At 39.3% G+C, this 26,261-nt stretch overlaps 2 protein-coding genes across 2 annotated transcripts; one reads left to right on the top strand and one right to left on the bottom strand.

Annotated features, from left to right (window-relative positions):
* Window positions 1-853: 853 nt before the first annotated feature.
* mpi (mannose phosphate isomerase) lies at window positions 854-12,091 on the top strand. Its single transcript, XM_085357685.1, has 8 exons — window positions 854-871; window positions 1,937-2,064; window positions 4,102-4,302; window positions 4,573-4,714; window positions 4,809-4,988; window positions 6,551-6,724; window positions 8,121-8,329; window positions 10,799-12,091. Exons 1-8 carry the CDS (start codon window positions 856-858, stop codon window positions 11,015-11,017), a joined length of 1,269 nt encoding a protein of 422 aa, XP_085213811.1. The 5' UTR covers window positions 854-855; the 3' UTR covers window positions 11,018-12,091.
* A 4,168-nt stretch (window positions 12,092-16,259) lies between these two features.
* Window positions 16,260-17,696, bottom strand: LOC146628256 (maternal protein exuperantia-1-like). The gene is made up of 2 exons (XM_085357684.1): window positions 17,624-17,696; window positions 16,260-16,909 (listed from the first exon to the last, which is right to left on the bottom strand). Exons 1-2 carry the CDS (start codon window positions 17,694-17,696, stop codon window positions 16,260-16,262), a joined length of 723 nt encoding a protein of 240 aa, XP_085213810.1.
* Between the last annotated feature and the right edge of the window lie 8,565 nt (window positions 17,697-26,261).

Raw genomic sequence — 26,261 nt, 5'->3', positions numbered from 1 at the left:
TACTAAACTAATAATGACAACAACAACAACAACAACAATAATAATAATAAAGTATTAATAAACTATTTGTGAATCCTGTGGATGCCTCTGCATTTCTTCCTTTGCTAAATCCATGAATCTTCTCTGAGGTCTTCCTCTTTTTCGCATCCTTCTGTAGTTACAGTTTGCACATCACCCTTGTTCTTGAAAATTCATATCAGTGCACTTCACCTCCTTTCTTCAGGCATCCTCTCATTCTCCAAGATTGTGTCAACCAATCTGGTCAGTAAGACAACATCTCCATACCTCCACAGGTATGTCATTTGGACCAACCACATTTCCACTCGTAGTTCGTTTCATAGCTGGCTCATTAAATTTTCTGAAAAATGTGTAATGTATTTATAGAAAAAATATATATAAGAGAAGACTTCTGTAAAAATCTCATATGTATGAAAAGTTTTAATGCATAAAAAACTCCATACTCTTTTAGTTCAACTTTAATTTACTTATTATAAAAAGAACACACACACTCACACACTCTCTATATATAGCTATAGATATATCTATAGCTATATATGTTTATATGTATATTGTTCTTGTTGTTTTATTTTCTTTCCATTTTGGGTTGGTCCTAACTGTCGGATGTCCTCGTAGGGCATGTCCAGAATGCCCTGTGACCAGTTATGGTCGAATAAATATTAAAACAAACAAACAATCTGTGGCGTTTAGTTTTAATTTTTTGCTTTGTTCTTTTCCAAGCAATTATCTCTGTGGGTAAAAAGCTGAAATTATTCAGTTGAATTATTCAAATTAAAAAAAAAACATCTGCCACGTCCGTCGTGACGTCACCAGCAGCCGTCAGTCGACGTCGCAGACATGGAGGAAGTGAGAGGTGAGAGATTTACTCCTTTTAAACTGTCTGAAATGATCTCTTTTACAGATACATACTCAGCTAGCTAACAGCAGATGTTTGTTTACGCTGCGTGATGTCCGGTGCTGCTCGGTAATATGACGGGAGGCTCGGCGTTACCCGAAAAACCACCTCATTGTTTCAGCCGGCGTTTTGATTGCTTTACGTGTGGCTCACTGTCCTTTTCACTGTGCTGTTAGCACCTCAGCCACAAAGATGGAGTTTAGTATTTTTTCCCTACCGCATATAAAACCTTTACTTTCAGCTACATTTGTCTGAAACCGGCAAACAGAGCCTGCCAAACGTAAAGCTGCTTACTGTGTGTTTCTGTCCTGTGAAGGCTGCACCGTCAGCTGCCCGGTGTTCTGATTAAAAATGTACCCCCAGCAATCCGTTCCGCTTGTCTTACTGGTTTAGCGAAGCAGGTAGTTATTAGAAATCCAGTGAAACTTGTTTAGTTCAAACTGTGATAAGACAGAAAGAGAGGTAATGAGGTAAAGATATATTATTTAAATCAATCAACTCAATAAAAAGTGTTATTAAATAAATTAACATCATATAAAAAGCCGAATATAACACAACAAAGAGCCTAATAAGTAAAACTATGAGGTGTAAGGTAGAGGCGATTTTCCTGTACCTACATAAATCTAATGCATTTTAATATTTTTATAGATGACTTTAACGCAGGTTTTTTCTGATGATTGGTATTGCATTATAAAGGATTACTGGATCGTGGGCACAAAAAACAATTATTACCATGAGCTTCTGATGATATTTAAAGATAGCTTGTTGTTTGAATGATCTTAGAGCAGTACAGCTATCACCATTAAAAGCTCGACATGGGTCTCACTGTGTGTGAAGATGGAAGCCTAATGTGTTATTGTCTCAGTTCTGCTGCTGATAAACTGGCTGCTGTGTGCATATGCACCTGTCAGTAGAACATTAAAGAGGCTCATACTAGAGTTTTGTAACTCACTGTATGTTTTTGTTTTTTTTGTTTTTTGTAATATTTATACACTTATTGCACATTAAATGTTTCCTCCTCAGTGTTTCCCCTGACCTGTGCTGTGCAAAATTATGCATGGGGCAAGGTTGGACTGGACAGCGAGGTGGCCAAGCTGGTGATTGGCGGAGATGCACTTGCTGTCGTAGAGGCTGATAAACCTTATGCAGAGGTAAGGCCCAGAGATATTTGGGGTACCTGTTGGAGGGAGGGTAGTGAACATTTAACACTCAGTATTGAAAATGTACAAGCATGCATGTGATTCATTCTTAAAAGTTAAAGAAACTTAATGTTTTCAGGTTTTCTGAAAACCTGAGACCACTATGCTGGAACAGAGCTGGAAACTTGGTTTTCACTCTGGTTTTCTGGAATAGGTTTGAATAGAATTGTAGGACTACCATTTCTTGAGATAGCTACGCTTGAGTCGTTTGAGCTTATTTACACTTACTGTCAGCAATGAGGGATCTTTAACATTTGAATTTAGCTCTGTAGTCTTATGTTACCGTTAATGATACACAACTCCTCAGCCAAGCAAAAATAACGTAATCATTTTGGTTTTAAATGCAGTCGTGTCCTAGGCTGTCTTGGCACAGGCTCGGTGCTGTGCATGCCTTTAATAAGTCTGTCTTTATTTAGCCACAACAGCTTTGCAGTGTTTGTCATAAAGGTCATTAGTTCAGGTTACGATAGTGCTGATATTTTCACGTACTGTGGACCACATCCCTTGGTTGTACACATTTTCAGAAGGATGACTTTGATCAACACATTATGTGACATGTCTTTTTGTTTAACTGACTTTTGGTGTTTTATTTTGTTTTGTTCTTTTTAAGGGACTTGTCACCATAATTCTTCCCACAGCTGTTGCTTTTTTCCCCACAGACTTCCTGTTATAGTCACAGCCATTGCCCCCTGGTGGCTAGTAAAAATAACGCAGATTTAAGGTACCTAAGGCTTTACGTTTCAGACCTGGGCCCCTAATATGAATAAACATTCACGCAAAACTAGTTAACTGGCTAAATTATCCCAGGCATTCCCCTGCCCGTTCGCATAAAAGGGGTGGTCTTGGCACCACCTGACCAATCTAAAGGGGGCATTTCACGGGTTGTATGACTTTTCTTTTTTTTTTTTTCCACAGAAAATGATCCCTATCTGAGCCACCTACTGCAGAGATGTTATCAAATGGTTCTCACTGAGAACCAAGAACATATAAATATACTATATAAGTATGCAAGATTGCAAGATATGTTGTAGAAAGTTATTAATCTGGTTATTTAGCAGTAAAAATAATCATTTAATTCCAGTTATTTACACATTAGAGTCCATTTAAACTTTAAAGCTACACAGCTTGATAAACAAGATGTGGAAACCAATTCAGTTAGTCATGGATCAAAGTGAAATTAATTGTACTGGTTGAACAGGTATTCTCAGTGTGTTTTGTGTTCTAGAACCAGTGTAAAAAAGATTTAGAATCAAATCCAACTATATTTGATTTTCTAAATCTCTGAATCATTACACACCCATTCTGTGATATATTCCATACAACACACAGTTTGTGCTTCATTCAGTGGTTTTAGGCACAGCTTAACAAGCAATAGAAAACAAATTCCCCCAGCAGACAATCTATTAAACAACCATGCTGTGAATAAAAGACTCCATAAAAACGTCATTGATTCCAAATGGAAACTCTGGAGGTAGCCTGATTAAATATAAAAACACTATTCAACCTTAGTGTGCTGTCAAATTTGATATGAAGTCAGGAAGTACAGTGTAGGTGTCTAGTTTTTGGATCATCTGTTTGCTCACTGACACGTGACTTTGATAGAGCTTGTCCTTTATTTACAAACTGGAATAGCGCTCTGATCCCGTAGATTACACTCTCATAGTTTGGATTCCTTCCTTTTCACTCGCTATAAATGACCATGGTTTGGAGTATTGGGTTAATTGGGTCCATGTATAATCGCAGGCTTTTCTCTCAGTCAGCAAGACATCTGGGGCCTCTCATAGGTTTTTTAGAAAGTTTCAAGGCAGATAAAAAGAAAATAAGGAGAGCTACAAAACTGTGGTTTTTATTATTAAGATTTAGTACTTAGGAAATGTAAAGTGTGCCCACTTTTGGAACCTCTTGCTGCAACACCAACAGGAATATTTCTAAATAAAGTAAATAAAGTATGAGCTGTTATTCAGCTGAAAGCTGTGCTGTTTTCTCCAGCTGTGGATGGGCGCTCATCCAAAAGGTGACGCCCAGATTAAGGACAACAGGATCGCACAGACCACCCTGGGCCAGTGGATCGCCCACTTCCCTGCATGTCTGGGCTCAAAGGTGAAAGACACCTTCCAGGGTCAGCTGCCTTTCCTCTTCAAAGTTCTCTCGGTCAACACGGCTCTGTCAATACAAGCCCACCCCAACAAGGTGAGTACACGGACTCCCACACCTGCTCAGAGTTCAAGTTCTGCTGAAGCTGGCTCACCATTGTGAACTGGCTGAAGTTTATGGGTGGAGGCAAATGTCAGCTGCATTATTAAATGATTTATCAGGAGAAAGCATTACTCAAATCTACTTGTATAGCATGTAGTGATACTAAACTCATTATATTTTCAAGTTTTTTAGGATCAAGGACATACTTTTTTCCTTTGTATGTGTATGAAAACGCATGTTTTTTTTCTATAATGTTTTGGTCAGGAATTAGCCACTCGACTACACACTCAGTTTCCGGAGCACTACCCAGACACCAACCACAAACCGGAGATGGCCATTGCTCTCACCCGCTTCGAAGGCCTCTGTGGCTTCAGACCAGTGGAAGAGATCCTGGAATTTCTTGAAAGTGAGTTTTGGATTTTTTGTGTCAAACCAAAAAACATGTACTCTGCTTCAAATGGTCATAAAACAAAATTAATCTGTGTGTGTTTATTTGTCAGAGGTCCCAGAGTTCCACACTCTGGTGGGTCACGGGGCAGCACAAGAGCTGCGGGGCGGCGTGGGAGATGCAGACCGTACGAGCCAGGCGCTGAAGAGGTGCTTCACCAGGATGATGGATTGGGAGAAGAAGGTGGTGGTAGAGAACCTCAACGAGCTGGTGAAAAGGGTCACGGAAGACGGTGAGAATTAATTTATTTAAATGATCGTCAACAGGTTTCATGATGTGTATGTAGATATGTGTCGTTTAACTATTACACATTTCTGAGGCAGTTTTAATGTAAATTACACAAACATTTAATCAAGGCCACTGAAGGCAAAAAAAATATTTTGAAAACAGTTTATTAAAAAGAGATTAATTTACAATTGTAGATTCTTTAAAAGATCTATACTATATTAAATTTAAAAAAAAAACATTGACATTGCAGAGTCAAAGTCTGATTTGCAGTATTTGTTTTTATAGCCAAGGATAATTTTTAAAACTAATCTCTTAATGCGCAATTTTAAATGTATGTTCTTGTATACACAGCTTACAGCTATCTACTGTTATGTTTGTAGTTCTGGGTCTGTGAAGGTTCTCAGTCATCCATGTCATCGTAGTCTAAGGAGCTTGGAAAGAAAAGCGTCTGGACTTCTTTAGGTTGCTTGAAGACGTTTCACCTCTCATCCGAGAAGCTTCTTCAGTTCTAGGGTCAAATGGTGGAGAGTCCCGGATTTAAACCCCGTGGGAGTTTCCCCCCAAGGAGGAAAAAGGGACCCTGGGCCATCTGACCTCAGGAAATCACATGATAGGGTGGGGCTAGGTTTCACAATGAGCTCACCCGAAACCCTGGTTGATGGTGACCCACACCCGTTTTCACACCTTGGCTCATGTGATTAGGTAAAGGATCATCAGGGGGTCCTTTTGTCCCTCTTTGGGGGGAAACTCCCACTGGGTTTAAATCTGGGACCCTCCACCATTTGACCCTAGAACTGAAGAAGCTTCTCGGATGAGAGGTGAAACGTCTTCAAGGAACTTAAAGAAGTCCAGACGCTTTCCTTTCCAAGCTCCTTAGACTTTGTAGTTCTGCCCACATTTTAACCAGGACCTACATGTTGAAGATCGAATCTGTGTGTCAGATTGGAGTAATTACTAAAATTATAAAGGCTAAGAAACCTTTGTGTGATTCTGTTGTATACTGGCATTGGATAGGAAGGTTTCTCATTAGCTAGTGATGATATTTTTAATCTTGACTCCCTCAGGCAGTCGGGGCAGATGGCCGTCCCTCCCTGAGCCTGATTCTGCTGGAGGTTTCTTCCTGTTAAAGGGGAGTTTTTCTTTCCCACTGTTGCCAAGTGCTTGCTCCTATGAGCAAGCATTTGACTTGAGGCATTTGATTTAGCACTACATAAACTGAATTGAATTGAAAAAGTATGTAAGACCTGAAAAAGTGTGGTATCCGCTAACTTGAAGCATTTACTAAAACATAATTGCTGAAGTATAAATAATGTTTTGAGGGTATTTGTGTTAGAATAAATAGCTACAGTGAAAGGGTAGGGTCCAGCTGTGATTGTGTTGCCCTGAGTTCACATCAGGGGAACGGTGCTGTGCGTTCACACCTAGCAGTGTTAGCATCTGGCAGCAAAGTCGACCATTCTGCAATTATTCAAAAATGACTTTAAAACACAGAGAAAAATAAGAGCTCAGTTTGATCTTATGTTTTGCTAACACAGTCCTACCTCGGGATGTTTGTGATCCTTGCAGCTGCAGCTGGAAAGGACACGTCAGGCATCAGTGGTGACCTGTTGCTCCGTCTCCACTCTCAGTACCCTGGAGACATTGGCTGCTTCTCAATCTACTTCCTCAATCATGTGGTCCTGAATCCAGGCCAGGCCATGTTCCTGGGAGCCAATGAGCCTCACGCTTACCTTTATGGAGGTCAGTAGATAGCATTTACATTTATAAGATTCTAGTACAATAGAGCTCCAGATTCAGTTGAGTGAGCGTGACTGAAACTGTTGACTTTCCAGCGTCGCTGCAGTTCTTCTGCATAACAGAGCAGCAGATATGGCTTTTAAGAGCTAGTATGGGATTATTTAGCAGCTTAGGCTTTTCTGTCTGAACGACCAATTTGACTATGCCAAGACTGGCTTCTGTCTGTCCACAAGACTCACTTCTCTACAGTATTGGTCAGAATTTTAGTCAAGCTTACAACACACTCATCACCTAATGGATCACATTTGTCATTTTACAGTCAATAACCTGTAAATTGTGAAGGTGAATAAACTGGATGAGCTATTATGTCATAGAAGCGCTAGGTCTTTAATCCCAATCATAAAAATGAACAATGTTTTTATCCATCTTCTGTTACTCTCAACGTCACGTCCACTGCATCTCTACCACAAATCTTAAAGTATAGATCATAAAGTCTCAAAACTGCAGGCCTCTGTAGTTTTGAGAAAATGCTACTCAAATATTGAACTACGTTCAGCTACAGATTAATACACAGGGAGTTTTTAAAGGAGGATTGTGCATTTTTATTATTTTACACTGAAGAACCCTGAAGTATACTAAAAAGCTTGTGACAGAGCAGAATACATGTTGTTGTACAGTCAGAGATGTTTAAACTGGAATCTGTCCAACTAAATTATATCAAAGACTGCCACAGGAGTGAACTAATCAGTCTGCAGGTAGGGAAACACAAGACAGGACGTGGTCTGCCAGCAGCTAATGAACTTTCACAAAAAGTGGTGTTTGTCTGACAGTAAACAGTAAATGGTGTCTGTCTCTTGGGAGGAGGAGAAAATAGTAGGCAGAATAAATAATGTTTTGGGTGTCACTAACATAACCAAGTAGCCAACTCCAGTAAATTCTGTGTGTATTATTTGATTCCTTAGATGAGTTGATGTTAAATACATCGATTTAGTTATTTTCAGCAGATGACGTGGAAGCTAGTAAAACTGTCTCATCCACTGGGAGCAAACTGCAAAATGCTGAGAGCCAGCCTTTTTTCTTTTTTTTTTTTTTTACCAGAAATGTCGAGCTTTGGTGTCATCTTCTTTGAAACATGAAGCATACACAAGAGCTTCTCTGTGAACTCAGCAGTCTGTGAAGCACTGATTTACCGCAGTGTCTTTTTTAGCAGCTGTCTCAGCAGAATAAAATGCAATCCGGCTATGAGATGTGTTGATGATGTGTTCAGCTCATCTTTATCTCTGGAAAATTGCCCTGTTCTGTTGTTCGCCCACATGAAAGCATCTGAATCTGTTTAACATTGCAGGATTTTCTGGGAATTGATTTTAATATTTGATTTTCTATTTATGCACCCATCTAGACTGTATTGAGTGCATGGCCTGCTCAGACAACACTGTGAGGGCCGGACTGACACCCAAATACATCGATGTTAACACGCTCTGTGAGATGCTGAACTACAGCCCCGCCCCCGCCTCCTCGAAAATCTTCCCGTGTCTTCAGGACCCCTCTGACCCCTGCGTGTCCATATACAACCCGCCCGTGCCAGACTTCACTGTCATGAGGATACAGGTTAGAAAATTGTATAGTTGATCTCATCTTTAAAATAAAACCTTGTCATTTGAGAAAAAAAACAACTAACTTTACGTGATATATTGACATTATATACAAATTAGACATAACACTGTGACCGCTGCTAGTTAAAGTGAATAACGCGGATTGTCTCTTTATCAAGGCTTCTGTTAGTGGGTTTGATATATTAGGGAGATAGTGAACATTTTGTCCTCAAGGCTGTAAGTGAGTTTGAAAAGGAGTGATGGCTAGATGACTGGGTCAGAGGATCTCTGCAGCTCCTGTGGGCTGTTCCCCATCTGCAGTGGTCAGTATCTATCAGAAGTGGCCCAAAGAAAGAACAGTGCTGAATAAGCGACGGGGTCATGGACAACTAAGGCTCATTGATGCATGTGAGGAGTGAAGGCTGGCCCGTGTGGTCTGATCCAACAGATGAGTAACTGTAGCTCAAACTGCTGAAAAGGTTGATGCTGGTTCTCATAGAAAGACATCAGAATACACAGAGCATCACAGTTTGTTGTGTATGTGGCTGCATAACAGCAGACCGGTCAGGGTGTCCATGCTGATCTGCATCAGAAGTGGACCAAGGAGCAATGGAAGCAGTGGTCTGGTCTGATGAATCATGTTTTATTTTCTTTTACATCACGTGGATGGTCAGGTGTGTGTGAGTTGCTTACCTGGGGAACACCTGGCACCAGGATGCATAATGGGAAGAAGGCAAGCTGGTGGAGTGTGACGCTTTGGGGAATGTTCTGCTGGGAAACCTTGGGTCCTGCCATCCATGTGGATGTTACTTTGATGTGTACAGCATTTGATAGAAACAGCATTCTCTGCTGACTGTGGCCTCTTTCAGCAGCATGATGCTCCCTGCCACAAAGCAAAAAATGGTTGGACCACAGCAATGAGTTTGAGGTGTTGACTTGGCCTCCAAAGCCCCCAGATCTAAATCCAGTCATTCTGTGGGATGTGCTTGACAAAAGAATCCATGAAGGCCCCCTTTGCAACTTACAGGACTTAAAGGATATATTGCTAACATCTTGGTACAGATACAGCAGCACATTTTCAGAGGTCTAGTGGGGTTCATGCCTCGATGGGTCCGGGCTGTTTTGGCAGCAATACGGGGACCAACACAGAAGTTAGGCAGGTGGTCATAATGTTATATCTGATCAGTGTATATAATAACCAGTTTTTTTTGTTGTTTTTAATTTTTCTTAGAATTTAGTTTAAAATGTAATATTTGGCATATTGTGTTTTGTGTTTTTAAAAAGTTAAACTTTTACTCTCAACCCATGTGCACTCTGAGTTGATATTATAGAAACCTTCCTTCCATCAGTCTGCCTTTGTGACGCTTTGACACGTAGTTTGTTCAACTGATAGAGTGCGAAAACAAATTTGAAAGAAATTAGAGTTTCTTCTATTTTCATGTATTTTCCAAAGTGGCTTTTATTATTTGAGTTTAGTTTTTGTAAAACTGCTTAGTTTCACTTTAGTTTTTACTAGTTTCAGTATTCGTTTTAGGGGTTTGATTTAAGGAGTTGCAAATTAATCGTGCAATACAAACACAACACTTTTTGAAGGCAGCTGAGTCACAGTTATGTGACTCTAACAATCTGACCAAATTAACCCTTTCACGCATAGTGGTCACTACAGTGGACAGCTATGCAAAGGCTGTTTTCTTGTATTTGGGTCAGTGTTGATGGTATACTTGCACATAAACCAATACATTGGACACTGATGTGTCACTCCATACCCTGCCATCCACTGGTCGCTTAGTGTGACTATAGATGTATGATGTGTTTCATTGTAATTATTGTTATTTAACCCTGTCATGCATGAATTATGACAACCTCAATCAGGATTTTTTCTTAAGTATTTTTATTCATCTTTTCATGCCTAAAGATGAAGGAAAAAAATCCTGATTGAGGTTGTCATAATTCATGCATGAAAGGTTTAGCAAAGATCAATGAATACTCATGCTAAACTTCACTGATTTCAGGAAGTTAGGTCCCAATTACAGACAGTAAAGTAAAAGTAAGGAATCGCTTAAATCACCTTTCTTCCCCCCGTTGATGATCAGTCTTCTTAACCATATCTACATCCCTAAGTACAATGAGGTGCCGACATGTGACTGATTAGATAAGAAGCAGTTTAACATGTGTAGTTAACTGTCTGGTGAGTGTATATGTCGTGTACAGTGTCATTTTACTTTTTCATGTGTCTAGATTTTATTTGATTCCAGTTCAGCAAAATGGTTTTTCATACCTACCTTTAGTTAATGATAAACCATTATTGATGTTATTACAACACCTGTGATTTTAATACTGTTAAAAATACACATCTTTGATTGACATCCAAACTGTCATTGGACTATTGCAAGCACCACCTTTAAACAGAAAGTCTCGAATGTTTTCTTTCGTTTTTTAATGTTTGTTTTAAATACCGACTCATTGTCACCCTTCCATCCTGCAGATCCCAGCCTCAGTGAAGCAGTACAATATTTCTCCAGTCGACAGCGCCAGCATCCTCCTGGTCATTGAAGGTGAAGCCACGGGAACCTCGCCTGCTGCTCTCTCCGACCTCACACTGACGCGGGGCAGCGTCCTGTTCGTCTCGGCCAACGAGAGCGTCTCTCTACACATCACCTCGCAGTCGGGGATGACCCTTTTTCGAGCCTGCTGCCTTCTGTAGTTGTGGGTCTGTGGTCGTTAAAGCTCATACTACCTGTTTGTTTGTATTTGTGATTTGAAGTGTCGAGGTTTGTCCTTGTGTTTTACCTGAGCTCGATGACTCGTGCACTTTTTACAAGATAGTATAGAAGCTAAAGGAGCCTCATCGGTACCTGCTGCTCCCCTTTAACCCCTAAAATGTAACATGTGCCCTCTCTGCCACCTCCAGCACTCTTCTCTAGCTTTAAACTCCAGTTTTAATCCAATGCTGATGGATTTATTGGTTCTTACCCTTTTCGTGTGTGCAAGTACTCATAAAACACAGAAGATCTGCACATCCAAAATTCTTTATAGGTGCTGGATAGAGGGCAGAATAAAAAGTAAAATATGTCTGTTTAGTTGCTGTTTTGGTGTTTAAGGTCCTTAGTTTGCTCAAAAATAGAAATCTGAACATCTGCCGTCCCAGGACAAGTGAAGAACATCCAACATGATTAAAAGTTTTCAATTAGCTGAAGGTGGATTGTAAAAATATTGGTGATAACTGGAAAAAAACATCAAGTACAGTTAATTTCTCAATTTTTTTCCTGCATGTTATTTTATACCCTGAATTATGAAGGTGACACACACTAGCTGTAATGAACTAAACAGCATTGTGGGGCTGATGTTTACTGTTGTACACTTCACCACCACTCAGTGCTTTGAACAGCCAGACAACCAACCTGTTAAGGACAACAAAGCACATCTGTTTTATATGCCAGCTACTGCGTTCCAGGATCAGTGTTGTCATTTTAACTTTAGCTCAAACTGGAGAATATCCACCTTTCAAACTTAATTTTAGGCAAAAAAAAAAAAGAAAGTAAAAGAAAAACATTAAAAAGTACAAAGTGTGATACTGAGATGCCTGTGCATGTTTTAGAGCAGTAGCACTCTCCAGAGCACCTTCTGTGATTACTATATCAGTGCTACAAACCAATCACAGTGAAGCTAAGCCTGCTGAGTGTTACTGCTTCTGTTACCAGCGCATGTTTTACAGTCTGGAAACATCCCGTCAAAGTGGTGAAAACTCATGAGTATTAAAAATGAATGAATAAAAATAAATAAGCATGACGATGTGGCAACCATGTAGGGGTGTAACAATTCTGAGACCGAAACCATGATACAAACGTCCACCATACTGTGTCATGTAGGTACTCTGGGATTCACGTAGAGCAGTTAAAGCATGCTAACTTTATGAAAGATGTAATAAAGATTGTTCAAGTAACAAGCAGGGACGCCTGCTATTTGTCGACTATACATAAAGTCCAGAAGTACTAGAAGTGCAGACTTTAATTAGTGCTTTAATTGGATGCAAGTTAACTGTTGATTTGAAGAGTTTGTTCAGTCACCCATAACAGGTGGGAGTACGTTTTGCATTGTGCTAATCTGGATGTATCAAAGAACTTTTGCACTGATTTGATTGATTTGATTGGTAATTTATTTCAACATGTGAACAATATACAAGTACATTTAGAAAAGAAAATAAGAGAGAAAAAAATACTATACAAATTACATACAAAAAAACCCGTTCTGATTAATTTACATGTTGAAAGGGAGTGGGAAGAAGTACACACTTATTTAATCCCACCCCTTTGCCATAAATTATCAGTGAATATTTAGTCAGCTTCCTTACTGATATAATTTGTAATAAAAATAGCGAACAGATTTCTGATATACTTTATACTATAATATCACATCATGAGTTTTTTGTTTGTTTGTTTGTTTTTAAATAGAGACATTCACTTAATTTCAATATTTTCCTTGTCTTTATCGTTCGAGAAGATCATATTTTTATAACTCTTTTTGAACAGTTTTATGTTTGGACATTGCTTTAATTCCATATTCAGCCTGTTCCATAGTTTCACTCCATGAACAGAAACACAAAAGCCTTTTCTTGTAGTACGTACCTTCATTGTTTTGAAGTTACAAAAACCCCTTAAATTATAACTTCCTTCTTTCAAAAAAAACATACTCTGAATATTACCTGGCAGTTCTTTATTTTTTGCTTTGAATAGAATTTGTGCTGTTTGGAATTTCACTAGATCGTCAATTTTCAATATTTCAGACTGCAAAAATAGTGAGTTTGTATGTTCCCTATAACCTGCATTGTGGATGATTCGAATTGCTTTTTTTTTTTAAGAGTAAAAAGTGAATGTAATGTGGTTTTATAGTTATTGCCCCAGACCTCTGCACAATAGCTTAAGTATGGTGAAACCAGTGAACAGTATAGAATATGAAGTGATGTTCTGTCGAATACCTGTTTTGCCTTGTTTAGTACTGCAATGCTTCGTGATACTTTGGAATGAATATATCTTACGTGAGCTCTCCAGTTAAGTTTTTCATCTATTATTACCCCCAGAAATTTATTTTCACTGACTATTTCAATATCAACACCATTTATTTGAATCTTTGCATTTGTATTTAAACTACTATTTCCAAATAACATAAGTTTAGATTTATTCAAATTTAATGATAATTTATTTTTATCAAGCCAGAACTTCACTTTACTTATTTCATTAGTCATATCCTCCAATAAATTCTGCAGTTCATCACCAGAGCAAAAAATGTTTGTATCGTCAGCAAAGAGAACCATTTTTAATACACTGGACACTTTCTTCTTGGGGAATCAAATGTTTTTGGGACAACAGCTGAAGCTGTCGGACAGGACGGGCATTGAGACTGTCTGAGGGTATATAGAGCTGAACGGGTAAACTTCACTTTGCGGAAAAAAGTGAGGGAACTCATGCAACCTAATGGATTTTTACACCATTTTCAAATTTTGAAATCACTCTGACATGTTTCCAGCTATTGGTTGTACTCCTCATTGTCCTGTTAGCTGTTAGTAGCGTAGTAACTTGAAGTGTTACATTAGGAAGGGTATCTGGCATAAAAACTGTGCCAAATCAAAAACTCAGATCCATCCGCTGTGGCAGCATCTTGGGGAAAAAAGAAAGCAGCTGTAAATACCTCATTCAGCAGTTTTCAATGTGCATGAATTCACGCAAATAACTCACGGCAATACTTCACTTTGTCTTTGGTGTGAATGCAAAAAAAAAAAAAAAAGGTATGAACCTTGTAGTTTGGGAGAATTGTTACACCTCGAGAATCATAAATGCATACCGAGTCAAACATCTTGTTTGTCAACTAACAATTATCTAAACCTGCTTTAAGGTACTTATTGTAATTTCCTCTGTTTTGAAAGTGTTTTTAACAACTTTTAAATTTAAATGAAGCTTTCAGCAGAATGTAAACAATTGATCGGCATGACTTTACATCCAAAACACTGATATATTTTTTTGTTGAAGAAATATAAAGAGAACCTTAACCAGGGCTGGACGGCAATTTTGTGTAATACCAATTTGTACCACAAGATGGTGTATCAGCGTAACCTTTGTTTAACCAGGCAAGCCATTAGAACAGTTTGTACAAAGGCATTTACTGGTGAAATACTGCCCCCTGGTGATAAAGGTTTTAGTTAACATTTGCTGCAGTTTAATTACAAAAAGTACCTTTAAAAGATTTTTTTGTCTTTTTGTACAGTTGTACAACAAAATGCTGCATTGAATTTTATACCTTATTGTATTGGAGAGATTTTTTGACTGTTGTTTGTAACGATTAATCAGCACGTGGCGATACATATGAAGTAAATGGTTTTACATGTTTATTATAATAGCTAAACAGGTTTCTTTTCCTAAAATATAATCTCTTTTGGTGACCACTTTACATGTTGGTGCAGTAGTAATAGTAGATTATTTCGGTAATGGTGCAAACTTCTGTGTAACTTTCCGGTTCTAGTACCAGGGTCGATCTGAATTCACTCAATAATGATGTGCACTTTCTTCTCGTAGTAGTTTTTATAGGCTCTCAACTCAAATATTCAATGATAGGTCCTCTATCAGCCTGCCAACCTACTACTGAACACGTTTTTCAGAGTGAGTGAAGCCGTGTTAATGCTTTATTATCACGCTTGTGATGTAGGTTGATTGTCCCCAGTGCAGATGCGGTAAACCTTTACTTGTTTACTGTTGTTTTTTTAAAAAAAAGAAGAGTATTAAGAAGGATGTGAAGTTATTTTTAGATCACTTTTCTTGATTACCTCAAATCATCCTTCTGTAGCTCAAAACACTGTTAACGAATCATCTCTTGTTTGCCATGTTTTCATGTTATCTTTGTTTTGTGGAGTACTGTATTTAATGTAACTTCTGATTTAATGATCACGCACCTTTTTGTTGCCGATCTTGCTGTAAGTCACATTTTCATTTGAATACTGGACACCTGAAGTTTGTGGCTCTTTTTTTCCTTACTGTAAACTAATGACTTTCAAATACAGTTTGCATTGTTTTCTTTAACCTTTTATGGGAACATTTACTAGAATATGTCTGTAGTTAGGGCATGGTTGAGTATTTTTGAATGCGGTGATGCTGTAGCATGGTACTGCAGAGAACATGTATGTAAAAACGGTTTAATAAAGCCAGGTTCTGTTAACTGTACGGTCTGAACTTGTTTTTTATTTCCTGCCTCTGGAGCATGAACATGAACAACACACACAGACTTTTACAGCCCCCCCCCCCGTGTGACAGTACTGTATTGTAGCAAGTACTTCTATTATATCATAGAAATGTTTGTTATAACACAATGTCATAGAGTGGCAAATGTGTAGCAGACTGGGGTGACCTGATGATGTTCTCCACAGCCTCCCTGGAAAGATCAAAGCCTTAAGAGAAGGGTGTGTCTGTTATGCTCTTGAGGATATTTGAATGGGCAGCAGGTCAGACCCAGGACACGCTTATGAACACCTCAGTGTCAGCCCTGAGGAGCGAGAGGGGAGGGCGGTGTAGGCATCTCTGATTGGAATGTTTTACATGCTAGTGAGCAGAAAAGAGCATGTGAGAGTATACAATCTGGAACAGAGTAGAAATGCAACACATTTATTAATGTCGAATATAGCTTTCTATAGAACACATTGAAACATTAAGTATATGAAGTTTCTTTTGTCATAAAGCTGGTAGCAAATATCTGAATATAATAATGAAAGTAAAGCTGCTAGGTCAACGATGAGTAAGGCATTTTAAAATTTACCCCACACTGCCTAAGGCTCGACCACTTGTGTTGTAGAAAAGTGCAATAAAGCTTTATTTCCTTACATCCAGTGTACAGGTTTTTGTTATGTTTACTTATTTTCTTTTAATATTAATTTCTTAAGTCTCAGATAATGAATTAAAATTGTATCAGGTTCTGTTATGATCCTCCGTAACCGTCACGGTCTGTTTGAAGTGCTCCCACAGGGGGCGCTGTCCTGGTAGTCTGCAGTGCACTTTGGCAACTGTGACAGGTGTTTTGTCGTCCATGGTGTCCAGAGTAAATCTGTGCCTGCAGATCACTTCCGGCTTGGGCCGAAGAACATCATACAGTGCCTGTAAAGCCCGCACGTCCTCCAGAGCATCATGGGCCTTGTAGCGCACGCCCAGCAGCTTCCTGACCAAGTTCTCCTGTCGAAAACTCTCCAGCCCATAGTCCTTCAGCACCTCACGTGACAGCGGCAGAGTGTCAACGTAACCTGAGACCAAAGACTCAAACTCTGCTCTGAGACCAAATTCATCTAGCGCGCGAGCCAGAAGCACACAATCAAAGCGGCGAATGTTGTGGCCGACGACGAGAGGGCGGCCGAGCATCTGAAGGAAAGCTATAAAGGAGACGAGCACCTCTCTGAGGGAGTTGGTGAGAACAGGCTGCCGGTGCAGGTACAGCCTCTGCCTGTGAACCTTGAAGCCAGTCACCTTGGAAGCTCCTTGCTGCATTCGACAGCGAGGGACGACGTAGAGGTTCAGCGAGTGGCCTCCACTCACCGCAGCCAGCTGGACGATCTCACAATTTGGATCTAGAGGAATAAAACATGAACACTTTCATGTGCTTCAAATTTAAATGACTACCTGAAGATTTTGTTTGTTTGTTTTTTAGCAGAAACAAGAGCAATTTTAAGAGCCAATAAATGAAAGTAAAATAAATAAAGAAGAAACAGAAAAAACACCCTCAAATAAGTTAATAATTGTTGATGTTGCACAGTTTGTTTTCCACTGTGCAGCTTCCTGCAGCAGACATGGGCTTAGCATAAATGGGTAAAAAAAATGACTACAAATAATAAACCTGAGGGACATCTGTTTGTGTTTTGTCTTTGAAAGAATAAATAACTCAGCCATTATACTGGAATATGATTTTTAAATAATCAAATATCAGTCCAAATCTATATTATAGCTTCAACTTTCTGTTCTTAGCTCACAGGAGTGGTCTTTTGCTGCTGTAGCCTTCAAGGTTCAACATGTTGTGCATTCAGAGATGCTGTTCTGCACATTTTCTGCTATTTAATAGTTGTTTTTTTCTTTTAAAGAAAAGAAAAATGACCAAAAAAAACAAACAAATGAGCTATTGAATATTTTGGCTCCATTTATCTTCCATACATGTGTGCACGGTGCGCTTAGTGGGTCAACCGTGTGTGTCTTTCCAACTTTTAACCGCAGTTTACAACATTATCACCATGATACAGTTTTATCGGTCATAATAACTCACGTAAAACAAAGTTAGAGTATGACCGTACCCAGTCCAGTCGTCTCCAGGTCAAAGAAAACCAGCGACTGTTGAGCGCCTTCAGCTTCCTCAGTTTTTTGCATCACGAATAAATAACTTCCGTTAGTGAGAGCAACGGAGAGGTTAGCTAAAAAAGTCCAAAAGCGACTATCTTCATTGGCCTAAAGTGTTTAGCGATAAAACATTACATTTGGTCGGCACAGTTTTACTGTACACCGAGTCTGTCAAGCTTTCCCCGCCATGTTTTAAAGCACCTGCGCAGTGACCGACCGGAAGCTTGAAAGTTTCAAAACAAAAGCCTCGACGAAAAGGACCATATTGGACCATACAATGAAGATACATGAAAAACACAACTAAAAAAACTCGCACGCTTAGGTATAACATGCAACTGAAAACCGAGAAATAAAGAACCTTCCCATTTAACTTTTTTTTTGTTATTTCTTCCTCTTTGGAGCTAAAAGAGGCCACACATACACATGAGATGTCAATGGAAACCCCAGGATGTCCTTATTTTGTACATCAGGACTTGGTAGGGTAGCTTAAATAAGTCAAATGATATAGACCAAAAACAAATGTCCATTACAGAGGACATAAATGAATAGGCTGGTTCTAAGGAGGATATATTTGTTTGACATACTGATTTTTTTCTGCGTGAGTCATGCAAAAATTTTGAATAGTAGAATGCTCCCATCTATAAGAGACAAAAAGATAGCAAGTCATCTATACAAATTACAAGCTATGTTGGGCTCCACCACTGACTAGAAAAAATAAAATAAAATAAATCTTTGATATAATCATTGGTGTTAACCAGCAAGCCCAAGGTTCACAACTATGCCCTCTAGAGAAGAAGACGTGTGTAATTGGTTCCATATGCTTGTCTGTCTGTCTCTTTGTTAGCAGTCTAGCTTCTACAGTTTTCAAGAAATGAAGAGTCAGCTGAGACAGGATACGGTGCAGTTTAAAGGTGTCATTTCCTGCTCTTATAGAAACCTGGGATAAAACAGAATCAGTTGAACCTTAGAAACCACAGAGAGACACTTTGTAGTAGCAGATCTTTTATTAAGGCTGAGAAAGATGTGGGTAATGCTCTTTTTTTTAAAAAAACAAAATATTTTGCAGACCCATTGCATTTTGGTCCACAGAGGCTACAAAAAGGCCTCAATGAGATCAAAGGGAAACAGAAAAGGAAGATTGCACTGCATGTGACACATTACATTACATTTAACAGTAAATAAGTTAAATCTTGATAACTTATGACCACACATACTCCATTTTATTTGTTCCTGTTTGTCCACTGACCTGAACATAACAGCAAATAAAAGGTCAGCTTTAACATTATTTATTTTATTTATTAAAATTATTTAATATTTTTGCTTTGTCCCGAAGGTACAATTGGAGACGCTAAATGTGGTAGGTCTCCAGGCCTTGTACAGCTCCTGCAGCATTTTGGCATCCTCCACAGCATTATGAGCGTCGTAGCTTTTTCCCAGGAAGCGCCGGACCATGGACTCCTGGGAGTAACTGCTCAGACGAAACAGGTCCTTGCTAAGCAAGAAGGTGTCCAGGAACCCAGACACCACCTGTTGGAACTGCTGCAGGAGGGAGCAATTCTGCAGCCACCTGGTGAGCACAGGTGCATCAAAGCGCTTTGCATTGTGGGCCACCAGCAGCACTGGACGGTGGAAGGAGCGCAGGAAGGCGATGAAATTAGTGAGAGCCTCCGCAAGAGGGATGGTGTCCACGGGAACCCCGTGGAGAAAGAGGCGGTTGTTGCTGACGGTGAAGCCCGTGACACGTTTTGCGCTCTCTGTGAGAGGCTGGCGGGGGAGGATGTAGACATTAAAGATCCTGTCTTCACAGATGGCGCCGAGCTGAATGATGTCACACACCGTGGTGTCTGAAAATAGAAGACGGGACAAAAGGAAAAACAGATAACCACAAGTTATAATAGAACAGTCTTTTTGCAGAAAGCAGTGCAACATGAACAGGATGATAGCTTCCCATTTAAAAGCAATAGTTTGTCAGGTTATAATGTTAATATTTCTATCCTTGTCAAGACTTAGATGAGAAATCTTACACCACTCTTAACATCTGTCACTCACATGGATACCTTGACAGAAATGCTGAAAACAGTACTGGTGGGCAGATCTATCGCAATATCGATACCAACACTGGTATTGGATCGATACTAACACAATCGTATGTAGTTAAAATCCCAACACTGTTGTGTTGGTGTTCATTAAAATGTACTCAGGAATAAGCAAATTTATGATAATTCAGCTAATAAATCATGACACACAGCTCTGACCTACATAAGCTCCCCTTATAAGTTAAAGGTATCGGTATCGGCAATACTGCTCTTAATCCACTTGGTATTGGATCGATACCAAAATTTACAGTATCGCACAGCACTAGAAAACAGACAGTCTTGAGGATGCTACAGAGCATGCAAGTTTTTGTGTGGTTAGTTTTCAAACAAATGGGAGAGGTGCCTAGACATACATTTGTGCAGGAGTTGGGGCTCGAACATTCTCTTTGTTGTGCTGGATGATAGTTTCTGCACCTTTCAGGATGTTACGCCTGATAGGGATAACCCTTCTTTCTATTTTGTGAACTGAACAGTTTTTCCTTCACATTTCAGGGCTGCTTCCAGATTGAAATGACTGAGTGTGAATCAGAAGATGATGGAAAACAGCTTATTGTATTTTCTGGATGCAAGTCCACTGGAGAATTACGCAACATTAAAAAATGGCCGGTAGATGTATTAAACATAAATAAATAGACAAAAACACATAATGTTTGTTATCAGGAAGTGATAACAGATAATCACTCCCTATTTGTAGATTACAGTGAAAATGAAAATATCATCAGCTGCTGTTGTTAATCTTCAGCTCTCTGCGTGCTGTTCTTTTTGTCCTGCAGGTAGGGCTGTTTGCTGATCCCGCTTATACTGACGTCAGTAACACGCCTCTCTTTAATGGACTCCTGCCAAGACGTGTGACACCAACATGCCTGGCCTATGAAACCATTCTCACACCCACGCTAGCTCAAATCACAGAAACGAAATCAGCATCTGGTTTCATCTATGGCGTGTCTTATGTCCCAACGATGACAGGAAATATAATTTTGACTGACTTCCTAACTGAACAGTGCTGTGGTTTCCACTGAGTAATCTGCTGAACTCTTTCTCAAATTAACTGCAGCCATGCAGTCCTGAAACACGAGTGTGTATTTAATGTTAAATGTACTGTTCATATAATGCAGAACATGTATGATACTAGCACGTGGGCACAGCCGTGGTTTCTGTGCTTTTTGTTTGTTTGTTTTTTGTTTAAAGCTGCCTGACACTTTTTATAATCCCTCAAAGAGAGCTTGAGGAAACGGAAGGCTGACAAGTGTAAGATTAGATTAGACAGCAGTAAAAACAGAAACTACCACCCTCCTTATCGCGTAGAGTAAGGGCTTTACATGATGTGCACACGCGTGTGTGTTGGCAGGTAAAGCCTTCAGATTGGATTGGAAAGACATGATGGATAATATCAGTACATTTTTTATGTGTGAACAACACAAGGTAATGTAGGGGATCACTGATCTAGGAAGTTTGTCCCATAAAATATATATTTATTTATTTTTTAAAACAAAAAAAAACTAAGTGCAGCAGCGGCCGTCTATCAAGTAAATAAAGTGATGTTTTGGTGCTTAAAGCGTGTTGTAATTCTGTTTTGGTAAATTGGTGAATGCAGTATTAGGCAAGGCACAGAGTTGCAACTGCATGTAACTACTGCTTTCATTTCATTGACATCCAGTGATGCTGAGGTTTAAGTTACTCCAAAAAAGCTCTATCTAAAATAACATAAAATAAAACAAAATACAACAAGAAACGTTATATTATTAGATTAGTACCTAATCCAGTGGTTTCCAGGTCAAAGAAAACAACAGTTCTGTCTTGAGCCATCTGCAGATGAAAAATTAAAACAAAACAACAACAAACAACAACAGTCAGTGTTTAAACGGAACCTTTTTAAAGTTAATTTTGCCTCCTCAGTCACAGCTGTAGTCAGTCACTGAGAGCGTGTATTGAACTCACCGTGCAGCCTGCAGGTAAGTAAGTATGTAAGTCTGCTGAGCCTTGTGACAGATGTGAAGTCAGCTGGAGAGAATAACTGTACTTATGCGGACTCCTCAGGGAGGGCCCAGCAGGTGAACCCCCGCCACGACATTTCACAACTTAAAACTGCGCCCTGCTTTCATTTTAGTGGAAGAGAAACTCTTTTTTTCTTCCTTCTAACCAGTCTCCTTCCTGCTCGTTCGGCCCGCTCTGAACGTCCGTGAATGTGCCAGCGGTAGAAACACACTCACACGCACGTTTCTCGGTAAACGTGGAAACTTCTCTGCTGTTCGTTCACTTTCATTTTTGAGCCGCTAGATGACACACGGTTTTTGTTCTACGGCAAACCGTAGATTTGAATAGCCTATGTTATATAAATGAATAAATAATAATACAGTGACTGTATGACACAAAATACAAATATAAAGAAATTCATATTTTTAAAAAGTTACACTATTAAGCGAAACTTTAAAAAGTAGAGTGTGACCGTAATGATTTTGAAGTAATTTGAAATAAAAAGTTTTTAAAAAGCTGTTAAAGACGGTAAAAAACAACACCCCCCCCCCCCCCCACCCCCAAAAAAGCAAAACAACATCAACAAAAAACGTATTCTACAGTATTATAAATATTCTGCGAAGTATTTTATTTTATTTTATCTTGCGCTCGTTTGCTGCCACCTTCTACCAACCAGGGATGCTCATGATTGATCATTTTCCTATAGTCCAGTATAAACGTTTTCACAGCCCCTCTGCTGTTCTGTGAAAGTTTGTAGACACCTTCAGAAACAGTAACTTGATGTAATTATTTACTGTGTGACTTTATCACATAGTAGTGAGGAAATTGTGGTCCGCTCTCACAGCGGTTAGTCTGTTTCGGTTCACTGAGCTTTATGGTGTTTCATTCATACACAGCATTCCAGTCAAGCTGAGATCTGGACTTTGACTGGATCATTGCAGCACCTTGATCCATTCATTTTCAGACATTGTAGATTTGCTGCTGCACTTGGGGCCATTGTCCTGTTGCACAACCCAGTTTTCTCCAAGCATTAACCGTTGGACACACTTGACTCACACGTTAGAGAACTTTGGTATTCTTCGGTTTGCCAAGTTGCATCTGAGCAAACCACAAGAGTTGTTGAACCAATGTCCTTTGGATAGACGAGAGCGAAGCGGAGACGTTTGGCCAAAATGCACAGATCTACATTTAGAGAAAATTAAATGCAGCATAACAAACACTTCTTATCAACTGTCAGGCACCGTGGCGGGGGGATGGTGATTTGGGCTGGGGACCTTGAAGTGACTGACCAAAACCTCCTCAGGCTGTACTGCCATGTCTTTTGTTTGTTTTGTTTTTTTAGAAATCAGACCTTGGGTTGAAATTACTGGGACATTCTGTTGACTATTTTTCAGCTGTGAATAATCTTTCTCACTGGACCAGATGTATAACCTTTGCAGGTTGATGTGCAGCAGCTCATTGCTTCTCTAAGACCATTGTCGATGCCTTTCCTTCTTCACATTGTGTTAACAAACACCTGAGTGCTCCAGACCTGCAAACAGACAAAACTTCTGCTTTTATAGAGGAGGTGACATTTTCTGCTACTTACTCTCTTTATTCCTATGGAAGTGCAAAGGGTGCACTTAGTTTTTCACACTGTGGTTGTGAAAGTATCATGCATTCACTTAAAATAAGGCTGGTTTTTGTTTCTTTTTTATGTACTCGGATAATTATATGAGTAATTCAGTGGTACGTGGCTTTAACGCATTATGTTATTTTAGATAAAATTTGGAGAAAAAAATCCCTTCACTATTAGGCTATAACGTAAAAATCAATATATTGTATTCAGACCTTTTCTATCTGAACCTGAGCTTAAAAAAAACATACCACACATCACTCAAAACACATCAGCATGAAGACAATCACAGAGGTGAGAAGGTGTGGTGCCAACACAAAAAGCTTATGTAACTGTTTCTGATTGCAGTTTCCCCTGTTTCCTCTGGAGCAAATCTTATTGGATAACTGTTGTAGAAAAGAAATACTCTGTGTTAATAAATTCTAATTTTTCTTTTATTCATCTGGTTTACCCTCTCGCACCCTCCATGTCTTTCTCTGCACTGATGGTGGCACTAGAGCAGTGTTTCCCAACCTTTTGGAGCCACAGCACATATTTCACATCAGAAAAATCACACCAAACAAAAATGCCACAAAAGCATATTGATAGTTTTTGTTTTGAATTGGCTCGGTTTGTCCCGAGTATGCCCTTCTCGCTTTCTTCTGACCACTACTCATGCTAGGGCCTTCATTTGGGTAAGAATTTTCTCCAGCACCCAGGTCAGATTGACTACCTTTTCTTTTCAAATATTTATCTATTCCTTATACGCACTGCGTTGCCTGACAGAATGACTATTATGTAATTTCTTCTTCCTTCTTCTGTTTTACTGGCAGTTGGCAACCAATTTAATTAGAGCAGGTTGTACTGCCCTTTAGTAGAAGATAATGTAACTGCTCTGCCCATTACGCCGATTGCTTAGAGTACTAATCAGGTGAAACCAGATAATCCTCCACGGCACACCTATGTGTGGTTGGGAAAACACTGCACTACACTACAGCCCAATGACGCGTCACCAAGGGCGTAGATTTGGCATGGACGGAAGGGACATGTCCCCACCAATCGCTGAACCAGATTATTGAATTGTCCCCACCAATAATTTGATCTATTCGAGTAAAGAAAATCAAACCCGATAGAAAGAAAACAAAAACGATCTGTCAACGTCTCATTCACCCAGCGGTGCAGAAAGAGTTAAATTACGTCCTCTACTGGAGTCCTACCTCATGTGACAAATATGGCCAATGTGATTGGCTGTGCATTTCATGGAGCTCTGTTTAGTTTTAGCAGCGGCAAACCTGCGCTGCGAGGAGGATGGCAGCAAAAAGGAAGAACCCGGATATAAGTATTTTTCAAAGAAACCTGTAAGTCACTTAAAGCCAAATTAACTCATAAAATGTGTCCGTCATAATAACATTACAGGTTATGCTAGGCTTTGGCCCACATCAGTCTAAAATTGTATGTAACCACGAATAATGTGTTTTGGAAACTAACTGCACAACATGCAGCACTATTAGTTCTCTCAGTCTCAGAGCAGCATTTCTAATTTTGACTGAAACTGTCAGAGAAAACGGCAGCTTTGAGCAAGTCAGGATATTAGTTTACAGAGGCTGTTAAAATTATATGTCTAACGTTAAAATGTTGGTGACACAATAATTTCATCCTAATGGTACTGACATATTCATAGGGTTAATTTTTGAGACAAAATGTCATGAGGTAGTCATGATTTTGCAAATATCCACCTTGTATTGCAGTTTGCACAAATTGTTTTAAAAATGCACTCACCCTGCAAACATTACTGATGAGTCAAGATCTGCACAAATTGACAGAAACACTGAAGCAGCTCCACATTTTATTGTCATGTATGTCCTATTTGTCAGGTGACAGAAGAACCAACACAAAGCTCAGAGAGCAATGGTGATGCAAGATCACAGGTGAAATTGGATCATGAGGCACATATGTGACTGCATGTATGTGGAATGTCTCACTGTTATTCATCAGGTGACAGAGGCAGCTCTGCCATGTTGTAGCTCAGACAGAGGTGAAGAGGCGAGGTCACAGGTGACTGACTGATGATTTGGTGCTATAGATTAACTAGTATTTATTATCATGACAATAATTGTTAGGCTGCTGATGTAAATTGATTCACTAGTGTATATTTGACAAAGAATCTGAATTGACATGTCTCACTTTTTATATGGCACGAATCAATGTGTTATTTTATCAGGTAGCAATATGTCCTAGTGCAGTCAGAGGGGAAGAGCCAGGGCCAAAGGTGAGGCACATCAAGCACAGAATAATAATTGTAATCTGAGGATAAAACGCAGGTACTGAGGCTGAAAGAAGCTTCAGTGCTCTCAGAAGACTAAAAAGATGGCTAAGGTCAACAATGACTCAAATGAGATTAAACAATGCTGCTGTATGTCCACCAGGAGAGACTGGACAGTATAGATGTAAAACAAATATGCCAGCAGTTTATCTCAGTTAACGAGAGGAGCAGGCATGTGTTTGGCTCCTTCACATAGTGGACATCGAGTTGTTGTGTGGGACACCAGTAGTCCATGTCTGTCGCTGTAACAGTAGTTCATGTTTAGAACAGAAAATCTCAGCTCACTGATTTGATCGGGGCAATTGTGCCTAAACTGTTGCATAATTTTGCTGAGAGATCTTTTACTTTGTGGTAATCTTAGATGAGCAGTTTTATGGACAAAAACCAGCAGGTCATTCAGTGTTCCCTTAGTGCCAAAGTATAACAGATGTTGGTGTACTGTAACTGAAGTAATGATGTTAAGTCCTTAAAGTCATATTCTTTTATTGTCATGACTGTATTTGAAGCTATTTTTATTTTTGTATGATACCTGATTTATATGGATTATGGCTGAAGTACACTAAAGCCTAAAATACTTAGTCATTTGTTTAATAGTAATTTAACATTAT

The sequence above is a fragment of the Diplotaxodon limnothrissa genome, linkage group LG7 (genome assembly GCF_057381915.1).
Source record: "Diplotaxodon limnothrissa isolate DT_005_m linkage group LG7, D_limnothrissa_male_GT1.1, whole genome shotgun sequence".
Taxonomy (NCBI): Eukaryota; Metazoa; Chordata; class Actinopteri; order Cichliformes; family Cichlidae; genus Diplotaxodon; species Diplotaxodon limnothrissa.
The sequence above is the reverse complement of the archived record's forward strand: the minus strand, read 5'-3'. Positions and strand labels throughout refer to the sequence as shown.